The 23,257-nt window shown below is 35.3% G+C and overlaps 1 protein-coding gene across 1 annotated transcript in view; it reads left to right on the forward strand.

The window, feature by feature from the left end:
- The first annotated feature begins 1,105 nt into the window (after positions 1–1,105).
- LOC129274313 (integrin alpha-9-like) overlaps positions 1,106–23,257 on the forward strand; it is a 39,799-nt gene continuing 17,647 nt past the window's right edge. Inside the window, exons 1-7 of the mRNA XM_064108270.1 lie at positions 1,106–1,185; positions 4,245–4,381; positions 6,335–6,447; positions 14,751–14,886; positions 18,066–18,200; positions 19,525–19,614; positions 22,998–23,140. Of these exons, the coding sequence (XP_063964340.1) occupies positions 1,106–1,185; positions 4,245–4,381; positions 6,335–6,447; positions 14,751–14,886; positions 18,066–18,200; positions 19,525–19,614; positions 22,998–23,140 (834 nt within the window). The remainder of the gene's footprint in view (positions 1,186–4,244; positions 4,382–6,334; positions 6,448–14,750; positions 14,887–18,065; positions 18,201–19,524; positions 19,615–22,997; positions 23,141–23,257) is intronic.

The following is a 23,257-nucleotide window of genomic DNA, read 5'->3' on the forward strand; positions in this document are numbered from 1 at the left end:
ACATATACCTGCCCCCCCTGACGAGCTTAAAAGACCTTTTTTGCCCCCCCCCCCCTGACGAGCTTGAAGACCTTTATTGCCCCCCCCCCCCCCCTGACGAGCTTGAAGACCTTTTTTTTTTTTTTTTTTTTTTTTTTTTGCTTGTCAAATTTTTTGGCGGCCGATTTTGCCCCCTCTGTGGAAAATCCTAGGTACGCCACTGATGTAGGCCTATAGTAGTATTAATAGTAGTAGTAGTAGTACGTAGTAGTACGTAGTAGTAGTAGTAGTAGTAGTAGTAGTAGCAGTCGTAGTAGTAGTAGTAGTAGGAGGAGGAGTAGGAGTTGTACATATTAACGTAAAGTTGATCTACAATGATGTTGGCTAACGCTAATGAAATAGGATCCTGTCTTACTGGTAGACCTATAATATTATAACGAACGGGGCCCTTTGACTGTGATATATGCCCTAAAGGCTATGTAGGACCTGGGATGGCCTCCCTTCAGTCATGATAATAGGCGTACTGATAAATCACATTCTGCTTTCCTTTACATTAAAATTGTATGTTTTTTATTTCATGTGAACGATCCCCCCCCCCCCAGTAATACACATGCATATGATGGTAACTTAACACATAGAGATGAAGAGGCTAAACATTTTCCACCGACCCCTCCCCCTAAAACACCGGTTTAACAACAATTTCTTGAAGGTCAACTAAAAAGCTACATAACAACTGCACGTGTATGATGTCTGCGGCTTTGCTGGGCTAGCTATTGTTTCACCCAAATGACCCGAGTAAGGTTACTCATTTCCGCATGGATTTTGCAAATGAAATTTGATCGCCATTTATCATGTAGCGTCGACACTCAAATTAAATATATTTTGACGGATTATGTTAACCAGTACCGTAGCTCCAGTACACGTTCCAAGTCTGACGGCATTGCCATCCCTATGCAGGAACAGAAAAACACTTCTGGTACGGACCCCTCTGCATGAACATCTTTAGGGGCGAATTTGCAACAAGGAGTATAAAAACGTCTCGTTTGTGATGTTTTATTCGCTTCTGAAAATATGGAATGAATAATTTGACAGAGTGAAAGACTTTCATACCGAAATAAATGAATTAATGAACAATGCTGCGTGCCAAGACGGGAAGCTGAGGCCGATGACAAGGCCGATGCCAGATCGTCCGAGTCCAAGGCCAAGGTGTGATTGTCCGAAGCCAAGAACTTCAGACATCCGAGGCCAAGGACGAAGTCACGGCCTTAATGTCCGAAGCCAAGGCCTCATTGTTTAAAGCCACGAACTTCAGACATCCCAGGAAAAGGCAAAGGTCTGATTGTCCGAGGCCAAACCAAGGCCTGATTGCCCGAGGCCAAGTATTTCGGACATCCGAGGCCAAGGCGAAGGTCTGATCATCCGGAGTCAAGAACTTCGGACATCCGAGGCCAAGGCAAAAGCCTGATTGTCCGAAGCAAAGAACTTCAATCATCCAAAGCCAAGACCAAGACCTGATTGTCCGAGGTTAAGACATCCGAGGGCAATGACAAGGTCAAGGCCTGGCTTACCTGTCCGAGGTCAACTAAAATACTCACACACCCCAACTGAACACACACACCCACACGTACTTGCTACCAAACGGGGATTGTATTGGTGTTTGTATGGAAATTTACCGGAGACGTTAGGGATAAATAGAAATTTGGCGCCATCTTGCCATCTACATTCGATTTGCATTCAGTAATTGACAGGCTACAAAAGGGGAACTGTCCACGGTGTGATAGTGGAATGTCTCATTGGTCTCACTTTCGTCCCCGGTTACTCGGCTACAGATGCATGTTTCGCTGCGCCACAGTCTGTGATAATGATGTGTAGTATCGGTGTTGTTATTGCCATATGGTTGTTGCAACGTAATTGTTGCTAACACTTTAACTTGTGGTGTATATTTGACACAATATATCGATCTAAAGTATTAGGCTGCACGAGAAAATGTTAAAACAAACAACAGCAGTGTTTTTAACGTGTATGGTGTTAAGAAAATAGTGTTATTTTATCCAGAAGATTGCACGACCTTCATTAAAGCAACCACTACCGCCCTTTGTGTATAATATTTCTTTAGCATAGCATTTGCTGGTGCTCTTGCAAAACTTTTTGCAAATGATATTTTGACGTTCGAGTTAGATGTCTACCACGTCCATTAAAAAAAAATACACCTCCTATAGCCATGAAGGCATTTTTACAACCACAAATTATTAATATGATCTTAATTAAGATGCCCCAAACAACTTGAGTGCCCCTTTGAGAGATGTCACACAATTATCTGCATTCTTTTATACGTCGTAAAATTTCGACCTATATACAACGTTTTTATTTATTTAAAAAATATTAATTTGAGACCACATCTTTCACACCACATATGTTTATGATACAATCGTCCATTTCATCTGACACTGATTTCAACGTAAATGGGATAACTTTCAGATTTACCATGGACCTATTCCATGATTACACACGCTTTAGAGATCACTGCCCCCTAAAGATCTCAATTAAGATGCCCCCAAACAACTCGAGGGCCCCTCAGAGAGATATCTCAACATCTGTGTTCCTTTACGTCGTCAATTTTCGACCTAGTTACAATCTCACCTGAGATTTGTATATCCTTCATCAGAGGCCGCGGAACGGTTTTGAAAATTTCTTGAGGGGCTGAAGACGTATAAATCATAAATTGATGGTAATTTTCACATTTTTGTACAAGTTCTATTGCCTGAATAAGTGGGGGGGGGGGTGATGCCCACCACACCCCTTCCCTCCCTTCCGGTTCCGCAGCCCCTGTTCTATACCGAAACATGTATATCAACCACCTGCTTGCCATCATCTTAGAAAGAGTTGTGATCACTTCTGATCAATTTTCTTAAAAATTTCGGAATTAAACTAATTTTTTTCACCCTGGTGCCACCTCACCTGTCTAGTCGTTCGTGTTCCGTTAATTCTTTTACCATGTTACGTTTCGAATCTTAGAAATAAAGACTAGAAAGTTTTCACGAAGAGTGAATTACACTGTCGCTGGCATTATGCTTTGTTGGGATATCTGTATAGGAGATATGACACAGTTTAGTTGTATGGTCACATCTCCCTATGCCCAATGATCCGGAGTACCATTCCGTTCAGGAAATTCTTAAACTCAGGTCAACAGTTTTTTGTTTGTTTTCACGTCTTTCGAACAAAGTTTGATCCCGTTTTGGCGATAATTTCTAGGACGGAGGCATAAATATAATCGGTATGATGACTATTGAAAGTATTTTAGAACTTCTTGTCTTTTTTTAAAGGTCAAGTCCACCTCAGAAAAATGTTGATTTGAATCAATAGAGAAAAATCAGACAAGCACAATGCTGAAAATTTCATCAAAATCGGATGTAAAATAAGAAAGTTATGACATTTCAAAGTTTCGCTTATTTTTAACAAAATAGTTATATGAACGAGCCAGTTACATTCAAATGAGAGAGTCGATGATGTCACTCACTCACTAATTCTTTTGTTTTTTATTGTTTGAATTATACAAAATTTCAATTTTTGCGAATTTGACGATTAGGACCTCCTTGCCTGAAGCACAAAATGTTAAAATAATGGAATTCCACATGTTCAGGGAGGAATGAAACTTCATTTCACATGACAATGATGAGAAAATCAAAATATTTCATATTTCATATAATAAAATACAAAAGAAATAGTGAGTGAGTGATGTCATCAGTTCCCTCATTTGCATACCGACCAGGATGTGCATATAACTATTTTGTGAAATTAAGCAAAATTTTGAAATGTCATAACTTTCTTATTTTACATCCGATTTTGATGAAATTTTCAGTGTTATACTTGTTGGATTTTTCTCTTTTTATTCCAATCAACTTTTTGTTGGGGTGGACTTGTCCTTTAACATGTTGAATTCCAAGCAAGTTTGAACATACCGGGCTGACGGACATGACATTCAGGCATTTTCAAGTCGTGACAATTCAAGGGGCACTTGCCCCCCCCCCCCATTTTTAAGTACTTTTTTCTTGGGGGGGGGGGCTTGTCTGAAAAATTCTTGGCAGGAAAGTGCCTCAAAATGTGGTGGCCTGTGATGTTCCGATCACGATGGTGGTTGAAACGAATGGGGTCATTTGTTTAGCGTTGCTGTTCATGTACTAGAGAAGAGTTTCATCACCATCTAATTTTTAATTAAAATAAGTGATTTCATTCTCTCTCTCTCTCTCTCACTTGATATCTTATAGGGTACTGGTAGGTGCCCCCAAGTCCTATTCTCAATACCAGCCCACGATCACGAGACCAGGGGCTATCTTCAAGTGCAACATCCCCCGGATAGCAGGTCAAAGACCAGTATGTGTAGAAGTCAAATTAGATGATAGAGGTAAGTATCATCTCTAACAACTATAAACCAGAATCAATCCTAATTTTCTTTGAAGGACGGCAACATAATGGCGTTGCCTTTGGAAGGCCTAAAGATTCTATAGGCTAAACATGAAAATGCCATAGGATGTCCATTTTCGGGGGGGGGGGTAACAAACTGACGCGTGAGGCCCTTGGAGCCCCGCTATTGCGATTTGCGAAGGCCCATTACAAACCGATTCTTAAACTGCTACTGGATGTATATAATTTGAGGGATGCGAAGCAGACTGATGCTTTCAAGGGCCAAGTGAAATAAGAAATTAACATAGACAGTGAAGTAATATCTGAGGAGCTTATGAGAAAGTGGTCACTCAAAACGGGTCAGATATTTAAACCAACCTGTGCCAAGGTCAATACAATTACAGCACTATAGTTGACACAATTAACTTTATACCTGATGAAAAAAAATAGAGATACACTTTTTTGTAAGCTATATGAGTCTTTTTCTTGACATCGCTGTCTTTTAATATACTGGTCATTCCAGTTTATTCGATGGAAACATGTTACTATCAGCATGTAGCCCACTTCGGTGTCCCTTTGGAGTAGATAGCACTATTTCCATGCTGGAAGCCTGCAACAGAACCCGATATATTAATCATCGTGTTGCAGCTCCTTTGTCATACATGTCTATTTAGATCAGTCGAGTCATGTCTAGAGTATCTTGGTGTTCACCCCCGAGAGAGCACAGGAGCGATTCCTGCCTGACTTCCGAACATCTTTCCCCTGACATACCCGACGTCCGCTCTCATGGTAGAAAGAAAGGTCACTGACTACACATATATCCAGATGGAGAAAAGCCAGTAGACAGATACAAGTTTTGTCGGCATAGTTACATGAGAGCATGATTGACTCTCGAAGGGGTGTTATCCCCCTCCCCCCAAAAAAAATGAATACAAAATAAAAATGATTAAATAAATTAATTCAATATAATAAATAATTAAATACAACTAAAAAAACATTGTGGATTTGGGAGAAAAGTAGGGAAGCTTTGAAAACAAAACAGTAACAGCAAATATAACTTACACGGATAGGACGGATTGAATTCTTATTTGCATATTTAAATTTTAGTTAAAGCGTATAGTCACATATTTTGCTTGCGTTAACCAATCGTCCTTAAAGTTATTTTGATTTTACGAACAGGTATTTTACTCACAGCCAGATGCGGAAGGCACCATATATCAATCAAAACGACTTCGATTGGAATCAAAACATAATGATAGGCATATCTAATTATCCGTTAATACTAATATTTTAATCTTCATGAACCAGAAAACTATTTAGGTCACCATTCACATAATTTTAGTCAAAGTGACCAGGATCTCGTTTCATAAGACCTGGTATTATCATTATAATAAGTGCACAATATCCATAACAAATTTACCATCGACCAATCAAATCGAATGATTTCAGTAGCTTTAAACTGTTATTGTTACTTTGTTGTTATCATAAGTTATGAAACGATCCTAGGGTCCGATAACACAAAGTTTGGCAATTGATCGCAATACATGTCTTTCAAGGACAGCATTTTGATAATAATAATAATAATAATAGCCAATTTTTATAAAGCGCTTTTCCCAGAATGGCTCAAAGCGCGTTACAGCATATAATTACCCCGGTCATTGGATTCATTTCAATCCCGCACGGAAAGTGCACAATTTCCACTCCCTGGGTAGCATTTATTGAATAAATGATGATGCATAAAACGCTGAAATAATCTGAAGCTTTGCGATTTGCGTATCACATCTCAGAGTCAGAGTAGACTGCACAAATTATAGAAAAATTGATGTTGTAGGGGCAAATATATATGAATGAAATTAAAATAATGAATTTGCTAACTCAATCGATATTTGTCGAGGAGTCTGATAGAGCCCCTTTTTAATCATCGGATTCCAATCTTCATTTATTTTGTTCTTAGGAAACGAGAGAAGCGGCCCAAATGTCCGTCCTTATTTCAAAGATGCCAAAGACAACCAGTGGTTGGGGGTCTCCCTCACCAGACAAAGAAATAGAAGAACGGCCAAGGTCACGGTAAGTCAGTTTAACCTTTGACCTTTCCTGACCTATACTTTCACATCTTTTTGCAAGGTTTGGGGAAATGAATCGCTTTCAAAATGGAATTCGAATGAAAATGTGTAAACTGTTTTACATTCATCATTACATAATTGAATATAAATAATGGGCATTTGTTATTGTTATTTGAATTGAAATTTCGAATTTGTGGCTGCTCAATACATTGAATATGCAAGATGATTATACCTATAGTCAATTTTAGAAGTATTTTGTTGATTGTAGTATCAAAGTCACAAAATTCACTTATTTTCCTTTTTTATATGTACGTATTTCACTATGATTAGGATATTTCAAATTCAGGTCAAATTTTGTTTTCTGAAATTTAGTTTATATTTGGATTGTTGAAAAAAAATTGTTTTTGGTTGCTGATTCGTGTTTGCAGTATCATTGTCTTTTACAGTCATTCACTTTAAACCATTTGTGTTATATTTTGCCATTGTATGTGTATAATTCAATAAATAAATCATGCATGCTGTATTTATAATACCAGCAAAATTGCCTGTTATTCATGCTTTTGTATTTCATGTCAACATTTAATCACTTCATTAGTTCGTGTTGTTTGGAAATGTCATTTAATATGCTGTATTCTTATATTCGTTAACTCTATGTTCAATGCTTAACAATTTTCCAGTAAACAGTTTTGACGCCAAAAAAAAACTATTGCAAAATGAAGTGAAATATGAAATAATTTTTTTCAAGCCAGCTAATTTGTTGCTTTTAATCATGTTTATTATAAAATATTTTCCGTTCTGCATGGTGAAGTGAAGAAAAAAATCAAATGTGAGCCTTGTAAATTTAAAAGAAAAAACACCCTTTCATATTGTCAATCCTTTCTTTCTCGTACCTTAATATGTTCCTTCGTATCTTACATGCATTTTCCCTTCCAACCGCCACCCTGCTCATAAACACCACCACCACTCATCCCCACCATCATCTCCACCACCTGTTCGTCCATCACCCCGTCCACACCCATAGGCTTGCGGACATCTGTGGTCCAACGTTTACTACAATGACGCCATCCTCCCAAATGGTGTTTGCTACACCGTGAGCGCCGATCTGAATTATAACTCGATCACAAAGCAAAGCCCTTGCCTCAATGGTAAGTTGTGTTGAATGTTCCCGATCTAGGCATGTTTTAAGACTGGAGATTAAAGATTTAATAAAATGTGCACGTTAACATCGATGCCTTGTGCGTGGATGCCCATTAACCAACGAGCACCCAACTTATGGAGCAGTTTAAATGGTATCAAAGGAAGAAATAGTTTATGAAAGTGACTCTTAAACACTTACCACTGTCCACTCTTGTTTCTCATGTCTCGTAAGCTATTTGGATATGGTAGTTTGCACGAGCTGTGAAAGTAACCATTATTGAATAACACAGCACCTATGCAGAATCCTTGGGGTACCACCGTTAGATGAGAAAACCATAGTGGAATGAAAATAATTATGTGATCACGAACTTAGATTTTGAATAAGAACCACCTGGCTGCTAAAATTCAACTCTGGTGAGCTGGTAGGGGGGGGGGGGTCACCGTCCAATTCAGATTCTTTAAATTTCTTTAGAAATACATGATAAGTGCATAACATACGTTCTGCGTGTTATTAAGAATTCAAACTGAATTGTGTTAGTAATATCATGGTTGGTACTTTCACCATTTTTAGTAATGCTCGATCGTAACCCAATTTTCACAGGGTCTGCTTCCTTCAAATTGGCAACATGTATATTTTCATTCCATTGTTGTAATTTACTTGAAAAGATTGGTTGCCAATTTGCATACAAATTGTAATTCTAATCTTCCCATCACAAAAACATGAGGCATTTTTAGCAATAAAATAATTAAATCGAACAAACGATACACGTTCCATGTAAAAGAGCAAGTATGAATTTTTTCCTAATCTTTTTCGTGCACTTCGTATACCTTCTAATCAGAATACGGTAAATTAAAAAAAGGGGGCCCTTTGTTCTGAGTGTTTGAAGATTGGTCTTGCACGATGGTTGGTCATGTTCTGCACGTCATCTACCTGAAAGTTCGTGTCATCCTTCTCTCTGTGGCATTGTTCTCCGTGTCTTGATCGTCTTGATGAACTGTTTCACGTTGCATGTCTCTTAATTGTCTCATGTCCTGCACTCCTGCATGTGTGGTCCAATAAGCACTTTGTCTTTCTGATACAACGATACAGACATTTTCCCGTTTCTACGGATAAATCCACTTCACACTTTTAGAATTGATTCTGTAACGTGTCAATACGAATACCTCTTTGAAATAACCTGTTTCTTTCACGAATGTTTGACTTTTGTTTTCATGTTCCTCCGCACAGACTGCACTGCACTCCTTGGGAATTGAGAAAGATTTCAATTTAGATAGTAGGTTCCAGCGAAACAGACCTCTTTGCACTGAATAGATTTATGATTTAATAAGGCAATTGAGATGTTTAAGATCTTGTTCCGAGATATTTTTTTATCTCTTTCAAGAGATGTTTCCACAGAGAAACTTGATTTTCCATGAAGGCAATGCGTATATATGTAAACAGACATTAAAGCACTGTCCCTTTAAAGGAAAATCATTACTTTAATGAACAGGCTTTTTTTCGCCAAATTGTGGTAGTTGTGATAAAATTTTGCATTTTTACTCTAACATTTACTGATACCTGATACCATCTTTCCCTAATCATAATCTGACATGCATCCGATGCTGACTAAAAATAATCCAAAGTGACTGAAAACTGTATGGTAATATTTTACTTTCTATCTATACTATGGTATACCCATTTGCACGTTTGCCAAAAAAGAAGAGTTTGCTATTAATATGAATTTTCAATATCAAAAATAAGGAAAATAGCTACGCGAATCCAAATGTTTTATTCCGTGCATGCACAAAACATCTGTGAGCTCAGTTTAATTAGTGGAATGTAATCGAAAAACAAAGTCTATATCAAAAATTATCGTTTTATAAAGGTGCATACATGAATAACACTTGCAGTAGGCCTAATTTTTTATGTTTTATTTCTCGCCATTAATGCGTTTTTGCTATCTCTAACTTTATGATTTGACCAAAACAAAAAACAAAATTAACTTCCGCGTGGCAAAACGTTTACAATCATATGATTTCAAATAATTTAGTACATCTAAACTGGTCAGGTATCCAGCAATATTTTTTATTTCACAAAATGGAGGTACTTTAATATATTGCCAAATTGCCCGCCAAAACGAAACATAAATGATTTGTATTTATTTTGGCAGTCACTTTGCACCTATCGTTTCTAGTTCCTGTGACGTGACGTTATTTTTAGACATGTAATTCTATTCACCTCTTCTGAATGAATAAGCAGAATAATACCTTGATTATTTTTTTTTATAGGCCTATACGGCTTTAATAACTGACCAACAAATTGACACACTTGATAGTTCTAACTAATATAACATTCACAGCACTTTAACAATGACAAATTTAACACATTTCTAACTTATTGTTTAACTTATGTATGAATTTAAATCAATCAACCGGACTTTAAAAATTCAATTACTTTTAATCATATTATTGCCATAGAATTCAGAAATTACAAAAGAAATGGTTGACGGATATTAAATAAGGATATATTAAATAATATAGAAATTGAATTGATTAGACATAGACTTTTTAAAGTATATTACCTTGTAAGAATAGACCCCATTTATCTTATTATTTTCGTTCGCCTGTGATATACCTTTATTTGTATGATTTTTGTTTGATGCACCCTTTTCCTCCTTTCCCGCCTGCAATAAATTGTGACGTAATCCACAGGCATGCGCACATAAATGGTCGAATGAGTTCTTCAAAGATACGATCAAGGTTATACTTGTTAACGGGGCGTGTTACGAGATCGATGCAGACCTGTACTTCACCTCAGTAAACAAGACCAGGCCCTGTCTTCATGGTAAGTTCTAAAGTTGGTCCCGTGAAAAGTTTGGTCCTAAAACATGTTTCTAGTTATTCACAATGTTGTTCCAGGTCCTGTGTCTATGCGATGAAAGAGCAAGTGATATATAGCAAGGGAGTTAAATTGCTCCTTACAGGACTATTTTGAACGAAATGGGCATAGTTTTGAATTGGAGGTAATTGGTCTAGATCAATCAATTAGGTCTTGCTTCAGAAAAAGAAACTGAAAAGAGAGAATCGGAAATTGCAGGAAGGTACATCAAGTCAGGTAGGTTTTTCGAAAGAATGGACAGGTATTTTGTGGGTTTTTAAAAGCCATTTTCAAATGTGGGTTTTGCAACATAACTATCCGGATAAAGGTAATGTAGGCTCTAGAAATTTTAACTTTAAAAAACCCGAAATGTAGTCTACTGTGTGTCTAGAACCAGGGATTTGAAGTCATCTATTTCAGACATTCCACTTCTGCCGGTTTAAGAAGTGGAATTTGAATGTTCGTAACGGGATCATCCCGATGGTAAGTTTGAGGACCGCAGCTTAGATTAGGCCTACAATTCAAATCCACGCAAATTGTTCAAGAAATCATTCTTGAAAGCTCTTGTGAGATGATACATGCATATCTGACAGTTACCATTGCAACAGTCAGACACCTTGGCTTGTCAGTCAATCAAAATTAAGGAAAGTCTTCACAAGTCATCTTGGAACTTGTCAGACGACAGGGTTAATTAAATCGATATCCATCCATGCCTTCGCACATCTAATCCGGTCCGGGTAACCGTTTGCCAAGTCGAATCAAATCTCGTAATTGCACAGAAACTGTCACAGGCCCTGTAACCCAAACATGAGAAAGTCATCGCATAACAGTGTTGGTTCATAAGATTGATTGTACATACATGTAATTATTAACAACCTATGCAATCAATCGTCATGCGCCTGCGCAAGACAAGGATTAAGTGATTTGCGCAATCGCATAGCGATGTGTTTGTCAACTCACCGCAACCGTAGCACATAATTTACCGGGGAAATCTTAAACTGCATTTTGTTCATTTACTGTTTTCCATGATTTCCTCCATCAGAAACGAAAGCTGCAATTTCTGGCTACATGTGACCTAAGTCGCCGTCACGTTGAACAGCGAAATTTGTAAAAAACTGAAGAGGAAATATCTGACAGTGAAAACTTATCCGAAAGTGTTTGAATTAAAAATGAGAACTTTAATCTAAGTCACTATAATTTATGTCCCTATGTTTTTGTTTATCATACACGTATACTTACCAAGTTCACATCTTCTTTAGATGAACCACGGAATCACATTATAAGTATTGGATATTGAAAATAATTGAAATGGGTTTTGTTACGGACGAATGAAATAAGAATCAAATCTATTCTAAACGAATTCAATATTTGATTTTTTTTTTGTTACACCAACTTCATTCTAAATATCGGAAACTTGAAAAAAAAAAGGTCTGAAAATACTGTCTAAAGTGACGAATTCAAATCTAAGTCGAATAAGTGTAATCATATCCTTGATTCTTTAGCAAACTTAGATTTTTTTTAGATTATACCCACATTGTTAATAATTACCAGAGAGTTGAGCCTTTTTTTAATTCGCCGTAGTTAGGGGAGATCAAAAATTAGTTTTTTCAAATTGAATTTCAGTCGATTTATATTTAAAACCAAGTCTAATCAACTTTTCTCAAAGTTCACATCTACATTAGATGACTCGAACGCTGTAAATATCAAATGAAATTCGATTCTTAACAGAGATCACATCTTACAGATTATGCCCCACAGTCTGAAGATTCGAAATAAAATATATTTGTGATTCGTCACTATAGCACTTCTTTCTTAGATGACACTCATGTATACTTTGATACTTTCTGATTTTTAGGGTAAAGAAGTCTTCATTTTGTATTTGCAGTGTGTAATTTTAGATATATTTGTAGATTTCGGTTATATTTATAGATTGTTTACATACAAGAAAACTTGTTGCTGGACTAAAGCCAAATGACGTTCTGTGGAATGTGCTGTTTGTGAGAACTATATATATATCCACGCCATTGTTAACATTGTTTCATTAATTATCGAATGGGATTTTTCGTTAATCGATGTACATAATAGAATCACATCGCAGACGGGTGAAGAGTGTGGATTTAAGTTACAGAAGATTCCTATCCCCCTGTATCTTTACCAGCAGTATGTTTTGGAAGAAAAGATGAATGGCAATCATTACAGTATCGTATCCTTGCTATGTTTTTTTCCGGTGTGAATATATATATATATATATATATATATCCACTTGGTATGGGATTGGTTGAGGTTTCCAAAAGTGCTCAATGCCGGGGCAGAGCAATATATTTATTCATACCTTGGTCAGTTCGGTCTACTACCGTCGGTTTCACGCTTTCGGCGATCTTCAGGCAGACTGATGATTTGACGACACGGTTGTGTCTGCGTGCTGCGATGGGTCGTCACACCTGATCGGTTTTCTGGGGGGTCTTTGCCGATGTCTGACCGAACTGACCAAGGTATGAATATGTATATATATATTATATATATATATATATATATACATATATATGTGTATGTATGTATATATCTTCTTTTTGCGTGTTATTTCCCGTGTAGTTTTGCATTTTACACGTATATATCCATGCTGTCGTGATTTAGCTGCAGGTTCTGCCAACTCCTTATTTTAGACATTGCTTATGATATTTAGCTGTGTGTGTGGGTGTGCATGTGTGTTTAGTCTGTCTTTTCTCCCCTGTGTCTTCATTATAATGCGGCATGTTAATTGTGTGGCATATTTCGTGGTGGTTTGAACTAAAATCAGACATAAAGATGGTGTATGAAGTTAAATTAAGAATCATTTTCATTTTGCGATGTTAGTCGTCTGAACGCCGAATGTTTCTCCTTGATAATTATGATTTTGTGAGGCATTGCTGTTTTCCCCGATTCCCTAATTAATGTTTATCATGCTTGTCAGTTCTTGGTGATAGTATTTAGCTGTCGCTGGATTATTTGGCGTTTAGCCCAACTTGTCTATCCCGCAAGTGTCTCTTTTTTCCTTAATTGTTGTGGCATGATGTGCTTCGTATCTTATTTTGTGGTGGTTGGAGCTAAAATCATGAAAATGGTGGAGGAAAATTAAGAATTTTTTTCATCTTGCAATGTTAATCGTCGGAATTCCGAATATTCGGGGAATTTGTATTTTCATATTCCACATGTATAGTCTTACATGCTCATCTTACAGCTATAAATGTAACATTAAGTTGAGAAGAAAGCACCTTGCATTCCACAGCTTAATAGACTACCATGTTCATTAGAATGTAGTATGTGTCTATCATGAATAATACAATTTCTCATGCACCCGAAGTATGTTGATATTATTACACTTTATTAATTTAGGTCAGGATGCCATGCATATCAAATATTTTTCATTTATTCCACTGCATTCTTTCCATTTATACATTTCCATAATAACATAAAATACCTCTCTTGCATTGTATTCACTGAGGAGCATTAGCAATTGTCAAAAGTAATATTCACGAATCCGAATTCACGGTACCATTTAATCTTTTGATGATTTTTATTGCGCCTTTTCTCCTTCATTTACATTAATCCTGAATTACTGCTGCTCGTAATATTTTATCGAGAGTATTAGCACAAGTCAAAAGCAATATTTACGAATCCAAATTTCACGAATCTATTTATATTCCTTAATTATTTTGTTTTCATTTCACCATTTCTCCTTTATTTACCGTAACACAAATTGTCATTCTCGTAATATTTTCATCGTGATGAATTAGCAAAAGCAAAAGCAATTGTCATGACAAAGATATATGATTTCATTCAGAATTGTCCTTTCTTGAGTACACATGATGCTATATGGTTCTGTCCTATAAGTTGTTAATCGAGGTACTAATGTTAAAATGAAATAAGAGACAATTCCTATAAACAAAAACTGAAACATTTTCTATTTGACGCAGTTTTTGTGTTAACACTGTACAATATGAAGACTTAGGGCATTTTCACAAGTGAATCTTGAATCATCATTGTAATAATGATTTCAATTCGTCTTTAGAATCATCGGACTTTTCACACGGAAAATTCGTACCGTAAATTTGTTGAAATTCAGCCCCATACACCATATCTGACCTCTTCATAATTTTTGGTATTAATGCTGCTACAACTTATGGAATTTGTTTTGGGATAATTAAGGAACATAGGGATGATGCATCCATTTTGTCATTTACCCCTTCGTTTTTCCACCTTTTTTTACGTCGTTTGGTGGAAGATTGGGGGACATTGGAGATGGGTGATGCATCATTTTTATTGTTTGGTCACAGACGTGTGGACACATGTGGTCAAACCAGTTCTACGCGGACACAAGGTTTTTGGTCATCTTTCCCAACGGCGTTTGTTACGAGATGGACGCCGAGCTCAACTTTCACAGCGTCATGAAAAGACGGCCTTGCCTCGAACGTGAGTGAGTTGACTCTATGACAACTAGCCACTGGTTTTGTTCGTGCGTGTGTTGTGGTATGCGTAAGGGTGTGTGTGTGTGTGCGTTCAGTTTTAATTTATATAATCCTTTTGGAATCAAGAAATTACCTTATACTTCTCTGTTGTAAAAAACTATAGTGCGAAGTGCATAATTTGTAAGTCTCACCTGCTATCGCTCACAATATTTTTTAAAGACTTCAAGCAAACTAAATTACTTTGAAAAAATACCAGATTAAAGGGTCAGGCTGGTCCAACTTATTTTAATCATATTTCAATGATTTTTATTCACATTGGACTCGGAACACAGTCTGATGTAAGTCATTTTTGACTAACATGTAATTAGATACAAATATTACTAAACATACAAGTTGTACCAAGCTGATTAATATTCTAGTCATTTTAACCAGATGAGTATACCAAGCATTTTCTGCTTTCGGGATCATCATCATTTCTAGAAGTTTGTTTTTTTAAGCAGTAAAAACACCGGGAAGAGGTCTTAATAATTGGTGTAAGAAAGAATAAAGAGACTGCAATAACAAGTAAGCTAAGATGTATGAACCATGGCATTGGGGTAGGTATATGATCCTTACCTCAGGATACCGCCCCCGACCCCCCCCCCCCCCCCACACACACTCACACACAATATTTTGATAACTGTTTGGAAACATTTCTGTTAGGTAAGTAAAAAAAAACAAAGGTCTTGAATAATATCGTTGTCATGATGGTTCTTTTTTTTGTATTTACATTTAATGTGTATGATGAAAATTTTGGTAACCAGTAAAATTAAGTCTTGTACCAGTAAAATGGAGTTTTGAATTGCATGAAATAATTTTAGAAACCCAAGCCATTCTCTTGAAACTTGTTTTCAGACCATTACTCACTTGACATCCGTGTCAAGTTTGTGCTGTAAATCACATGTGCGATAGTTGGGTTGATTTATTTCGATTCTTTGACAAAGGAAGGCGAACTCTTGCCGACCTCTGTCATTCTAATCGTTCTAAAATGCAGTGATGACTTCTGATTTGAGGTAAATAACTCATGGCGTGGACATAAATATATGACACTTCTGTTTTGTGCCTGAAACTATATATTTTTATGTCTGTTAAGAGGACATTTCTCGTAAGGTAACCGATGTAATGAATGTCATACTTCATAGCGCATGATAAAATCCAGATACTGCCAAGAAGAAAAATCATCCTATATGAAATTTAATAGGGTCTGTAATGATTAATTGTATTGATAATTCCGTGCAACCAATAGTAAAAAGAAAAACATTCTTGCGATATAGATCCCGTTTCATAAAGTCTTTTATAATAACAAATGCACAATTTCTATAACAAATTTACTATCAGCCAATCAGATAGGATGATTTCAGTAGCTTTTAACTGTTATTGCAAATCTGTTATAATAAAGTTTTATTAAACGGACCCCTGATGCTCAGCTTCCCCTTATGAGGTCCAGGAATGAATATCGTGTAAGGTTTTGATGCTGTTTGGTAAGTAAGAGTGAAAAAAAATCAGTATGTAATTTTTCTTTTATTTATTTTGTTTAATAACTTATATATAATTCAAAGATATGATAAAAGTAATGGATGATTTGCTCAACGCAGGTAAGATGGTTTCCCCTCTTAGTTTTGAGTTTTGTTTTAACACTGTAACAGGTAAGATGTTTTAGGATACATATAAATTGTGTTGCAAAGTTATACTTATGTGATTCTTTATGTCCTGGCCACCAAAATACAGAATTTAGTGGTTGTTTTAACTTATTTTTGAATTTGAATTAATTATTATATTCATTATAATCAATCGTTACAACCAGTTTTAACATCAATCACTTAGGTTTCTTTTACAGGGCCTGTGAATGGTTATTCTTGGGAGGGATTAGGAATGTGCATGTCAACAAAAGAAATGAGTTTTAATTTATTGCATCTTGGTATATTTTGTGTATTTTTAAAAGTCCATCACAGATAAAGGATGAGAGTTAAGGGATAATTTTCTTATTGCATTTTATGTGGTGCTCGAAAATCTGGATCCGAAAAGATTAATGGATTTTTTTTTTCAATCAGACTAGATATTTTCCCCTGTTTAACATTCCATTCTTTACCATGGCAGCAGTATTGGAGCTGCATTGATATTGAACTGATACAATAAAATGTCACAACATATTTTTAACTTCTTTAATAACATTTTGAAATTAGAATTTCTATAATATTACAGTATCGATCTAGAATTTCCCATTTTCACTAATGAAAATATGACACTGAACTTATTCCGCAAAGAATTTTGTTAACTCTGTTTAAGAAGTTATATTCAAGGAATAACTCGATGTTAAAAATAAGGATGAGGAAATAAGACAGCAATTAACTTGATAATTCAACATTGTGTTTATATATCTATGATACAAAAATCTTATATCGGCAGTCTATATCACGTTTTATTACAAGCAACTTAAATGTTAGAAAATCTGATTTGCCGAAACAAGTTTTCAAAGAAGTTTAGATTTGTTTTTGCCAATAGTTACTTGAGAACTTGGGCCTCACCTATTATAGTCTGATTGATACAGTCAACGTCAAGTATGTAAAGCCAATGATAACACCATCTAGAACATATATTATGCCTTTTCAGTTCCAAATTGAGTTTTCTAATTAATATGACAAATACATGTGCCCTGTTATTGTTTTTAATCCACCAGTTTCACGGTGATCATACTTGTTTACAAAGCGATAAGTGCACATATGCCTATAGAAAAAAAAATGTTGGCGCTATTGGCTTTCCATAGTTGCAGTTGATTGAATTAATCACTCTCCTTTGTGGGTAGATCCCTGATCCACTTTTACTACCATAATGTAGTCTGGAAGTTAATGTTCAAAACAAAAACCTACAGGGGAAATCCTGACATTACAAAATCTACTGATAATGTTGGCTGTTGCTCAATTAATAGCTTTTACAGACGAATGTGATCAAGTTACATGTTTTGTGATTTTTTTTTCAAACAGCTAATTATATACTAAACCGTAGCCCCCTCCCCCCCCTCACCCACACACACTCACATGCAAAAACTCACATACACATTTACTGTCCCCATACAACCTAAAATTCATGTTAGTATGTCTTTTGAAATGGTAATTAAGGTTCTTTGCTTTTAATTTCTTGCTATAGAGGTACAAATAAAAGCGGATACCTTAGGGAAAGGAATAGCATGGCATGGTTGGTGCCAGGCTGGGTTCAGTGCTACATACTCCATGGATGGCAGCACTCTCATCTTAGGGGCCGTTGGATCATTAGCATGGAGGGGTAAGTTAAAGGACAAAATGTGAGATTAGACAATGATGTCACACAATCACTTTTCCTCTCATATTTATGGTTACCTATTTCAAACGTAAATTGTTGGTGCCAATGAAGTAGATCATAGTTTATTGCTAGTGGAACTTGTAAATATATTGCGATTCAGTGTTGTACTTTTAGGAAAATAAAAGGCTGGAGTGTGTTGCATCATTGGCTATAAGATTTGCATAATGAATATTTTATTTGTTATATGCAGAAAATGTTGAACTTAGAACTTACTTAGTGTTAAGCGTGTATATGGATATATTGAAATCATCTTGAAGTTGTGTTGGTATTTGCCTTAAAACTATTCTTGATATAAATTGAAAATTAATTAATCAATTTTCCAAATCAGATTTCTTAGGACACCAAAGTTTTGTTTGACTAAAATTCCACTTTAAAGGACAAGTCCACCCCAAAAAAAGTTGATTTGAATAAAAAGAGAAAAACCCAAAAGCATAATACTGAAAATTTCATTAAAATCGGATGTAAAATAAGAAAGTTATGACATTCTAAAGTTCCGCTTAATTTCACAAAACAGTTATATGCACATCCTGGCTGGTATGCAAATGAGGAGACTATGACGTCACCCACTCACTATTTCTTTTGTATTTTATTACATGAAATATTAAATATTCTAATTTTCTCCTCATTGTCAGGTGACACAACGATTAATTCCTCCCTGAACATGTGGAATTAACATTGTTTAATACTATATGATTCAGTCAAGTTGGTCCTTATTGTCAAATCTATAAAAAATGAAATATTGTATAATTCAAACAATAAAAAAGTGAGTGATGGACATCATCGACTGACTCACCTAGTTGTGCATATCACTGTTTTGTGAAAAATAAGCGAAACTTTAAAATGTCGTAACTTTCTTATTTTACATCCAATTTTGATGAAATTTTCAGCACTATGCTAGTTTGATTTTTCTCTATTTATTCGAGTCAGCATTTTCCTAGGGTGGACCTGACCTTTAAAGGTGAAAAAGTCATGTTTTGTATTTATCTTGGTACAATTTTTTATATAAAAAGAACTTGTTGACTCTGACAGCATCAATGCAATCTTTTTTTGATTGGCTGAAAAACACTCAGTGTGTTACCATGGTAGTTGTCAGGGAATGACAATTTGTCAGTACTTCCAGGGACCAAGCCAAGGAAGGATACCCAGATATTAAATAAAGTTACTAGAACAATATAAGTCCATGCTAGAGCTTAATATACTGTAGTTTGCCTTATCCAATTTATTTTAAGCTTTTGTATTTATAATTGCTTGTAATTTCTTTAATCAGGAAGTGTTGTGTCAATCTCATCTGGTGCAACCACAGTGGCTGATACTACAAACTGGTATCCTCCCGATGACAAGGATGAAAGCTATGTTGGTAAGTACTGTCCATAGGTTTATACAGTTGTGCTGAAAAATTAGTGAGCCCCACCACAAAATGCACTCCTTCTTGCTGAGTGTTGAAGGTAGACAACAACACTACAATGTTTGGCGAGCCCAGAGAAACAAACTTTTTTCAATGTAATATTTTATCACCTGACTTCACAATTAAATATAGAATATGGGAGAACTTGAACACCTTGAATATGTTCATTTTCTGGTGGGTTTCACTAATGTTTGAGCACCACTGTATATACTAATATCTCTCCGGTACTTTCACATTGTCCAAACATGTGCCCTATTTATAATTTATTCCTCAAATTGACAACATTGCAATGATATTATTTTGTTCCCATATTAATAGAATGTCCTGTTATTGAATGTAATATTTGATGATGTAATGATATAAAATATTGATGTATTGGTGCATGAACACCTCACTTTCACATGCACGCAAAAATGCCTTTAGCAGCGCACACAAGTGCACGACGTAAGGGCATTTCTGCACCGATGTGATGCGCGAAAATGTTTTGTAAGGGCGTTCTTCGGGGCGTTCTTGCACCAACATGATGATTTGATTAATAGAATAGCATTATATAAAATATAATATTGCATTGCAAATAATCTTTCAGCATGGATAGCACACAAATTGGGTGTCTTCAAAGAGCCGAATTGAAAAATGTGTATAATACTGCAAATTTGGAACATTATTTTATTTTCTTCTGGAAGGTATTTTGCACACAATCAGCAAGAATATTTTCTTACCTTTGTCGATGATATCCAATGTAAATGGAATGATTGGCAGGCTTATATTTTCATTAATTAGATTGAGTGAAGACATGACACGAGAAAGATGGCTTGTTTTTAGCTAACAGCATATTTCTGTGCATTATGGAAAGCTTCTGAAATTCATTTAAAATATGAATGCAAAGAAAAGACCCATTGAGAAAACAATTCTTTTAATTCTTCATCTCTTCTGAACCAGATTCAGGCATGCATGTTCTACAAAATAGAAAAGGCCAGAAATTGGAAAAATTGTGATATGAAATGAACACAAATTACAAAACGACATTATAAGTATACATGACAATGAAGGAAGCATCCAGTATAGGGATAATGAGGAACTAAAACAGGGAGGAATTTCCTTTTAAAATAAATAAGAACTTGATTTAATCTCCTCACTGATTATCAGATAATAGACCATAAAAAGAGTGAAAAAATACATGGATTGAATTACATTTCTAATCTTGTCTTTTTTTATTGTTCATAAACCTATTGCTAGAGGAAAGTTTAATAGGTGAGCATATGAAAAAGAAACCACTCTTTAAGAAAAATAAAACCACATTGTAGTGAGCTATCATGAATTTTCTCAGGCGAACAGTAGATACAGCCTTTTTATGTTTTTGCTGTCTGTTTGTAATTTTGTTCCACATGAATACTTGATATGTGTTAAATATAATCTTTCATTGGTGATACTTTTAGTATACAAGAATATTCAATCAAAACCACCAGAAAATTTTTGGAGTATTTTTTTTTGGGGGGGAGGGGGGGTGGGGGTGGGGGTATCGGTTTCATTAGTTTTTTTATGTATACATGTGCTTTTTGTATTGCTTTGCTTCTAATTATTGTTCTTTCAATTTAACATGATTATATCATTTGATGTTTGTATATGGTTATTGTTTTTTGTTATGTTTAAAAATTATGGAAATCAATAGAAACTTTTAAAGATGAACAAATTATGTTAGAACAGCATGAAGAAAATATACTTCCATTCATTGCAAACTGCAGAATTGATGGAAGAGCGTGCATTGTCTTTTAAAGTAAAAGAGACTACATGTGTGGGTGACATTGTTTTATCGTCTTTACTTTGTATTATGATCATGTAATCCAATTTGCAGGTAAGACCTTTCAAATATGTGGAGTAATGCAATACAAAATGTTATCTAGGCTGTATTCTAAAGGGAAATTCAGTGAAAGGATCTTTTTTTCAGACAGGGAAACATAGCATTTGATAACAAGTGAAACAGGATGAAATATCAAATGCTTAATAAAATTGTGATATAGGCCCTTATCAAATCTTGGTTCAAAACAAAATACTAGTATAGTGTTAAGTGCTTTGAACCCATATCAATTCCCTGTCATGTTTTTCTAGAAAGTGCAAGTGGTGTTGATTTTTTGGTAATATTTTCATCATTGTGATGATGATGATGATAATGGTGGTGTTAATAATAATGAAAATATCATTATTAATAATCATAAATGGTAGAGAAGTGATTATCAATGTAATGATTTCATGAATTATACCTGCAATTTTTTTAATAATAATGATGATAACAATACCAATGATAGTTATAATAAAAATGATGATGATAATAACAATAATAAGTTTACTCTATGATTATGATAATATTATATTTCTAATGCAATTAATATGACTAATTTTAAAAGCACAAGGAAAAAAAGAAGTAAAAAGTCTTTTAGTTTTTTAACCCTACATTTACAAAGAGGGAAGTGTCAAAGATGCAATAAATTATGTCACCTTCACTTTTTTATTTTTCTATCACTTAATACGATCCCAGGAACAAAGTATTAAGTATTTCCTTGTAAATAAAGGTGACTCTCTTCCAAATACTTAAAATGGAATAATGTTTGCTTTCACAAGTGCACTTGAACTGACCAAAGAGGGGGGTTCTTTTACCTTAATTTATATTTTTATTTTGAAACATGATAGTAGGCCTATGTGATTTTAGTCCAGATTAGAATGAATTTAATCTTGGTTTTTCTGAAGTATTTCTGATAAAAAAAACCCATTAGAAAAAGAAAAGGTTCACTAATTTTATTTGGTATACTACCAAATTGCAACATTGATTTTGGTTTCTTTTTGCAAATGTGTAACACTTTATTGGAGTTGAATAAGAGAGATCGCCATTGGCTTAAAAAAAATAATTTGAATATATCTAATTGAATGTCTACAAGATCTCTTGAACAATAAAGAGTCATGAAGAAGAGGAAGAGGAAGAAAGAGAAGAAGAACAAGAAGAACAAGAAGAAGGAGAAGAAGAAGTGGAGGGTAGAGAAAGGAAGAGGTAAAATAGAAGCTCTGGTACAAACTCTTACTTTTCGTTCAGAGGGCTGTAGGTTCAAGTAGGTTCAAGACCTCACCATGGTGTGATTTCCTTCAGCAAGAAATTAACCAAATTATGCTGCACTTGACCCAGGGGTAGTAACTAATAAGTACCTGCCAGGGATATTTATTCCTGTGCCGTTGGTAGTGGCTGGCTACAGCAAGGGTAATAACAACAATTATGCCTTTAAGTACACTGCAGATTGGTGATGACCACTTTTAAGTTGCATCCTTGATATGATTATTCTTGATGACAGGTTATGCAGTAAGTTCTGGCCATTTTATATCAACCACGTCTATGGAGGGAGTGACTGGAGCGCCGAGGGCATATGAAAAGGGGCATGTTTATATCTATAATCTACAGAGTTTTGCCCTTATTACCACCATGAAAGGAGAATCAGTAAGTTCTTTTTTCAAAAATCGAATCGTTTTGATAATTTTGCAAACTCCTCTGTTACCTTGGATCTTGCAGGTAATTGTGTCCTACAGATCTTACTTGTTAGGATGTGTGGCGTAT

Source organism: Lytechinus pictus, chromosome 13 (genome assembly GCF_037042905.1).
Source record: "Lytechinus pictus isolate F3 Inbred chromosome 13, Lp3.0, whole genome shotgun sequence".
Taxonomy (NCBI): Eukaryota; Metazoa; Echinodermata; class Echinoidea; order Temnopleuroida; family Toxopneustidae; genus Lytechinus; species Lytechinus pictus.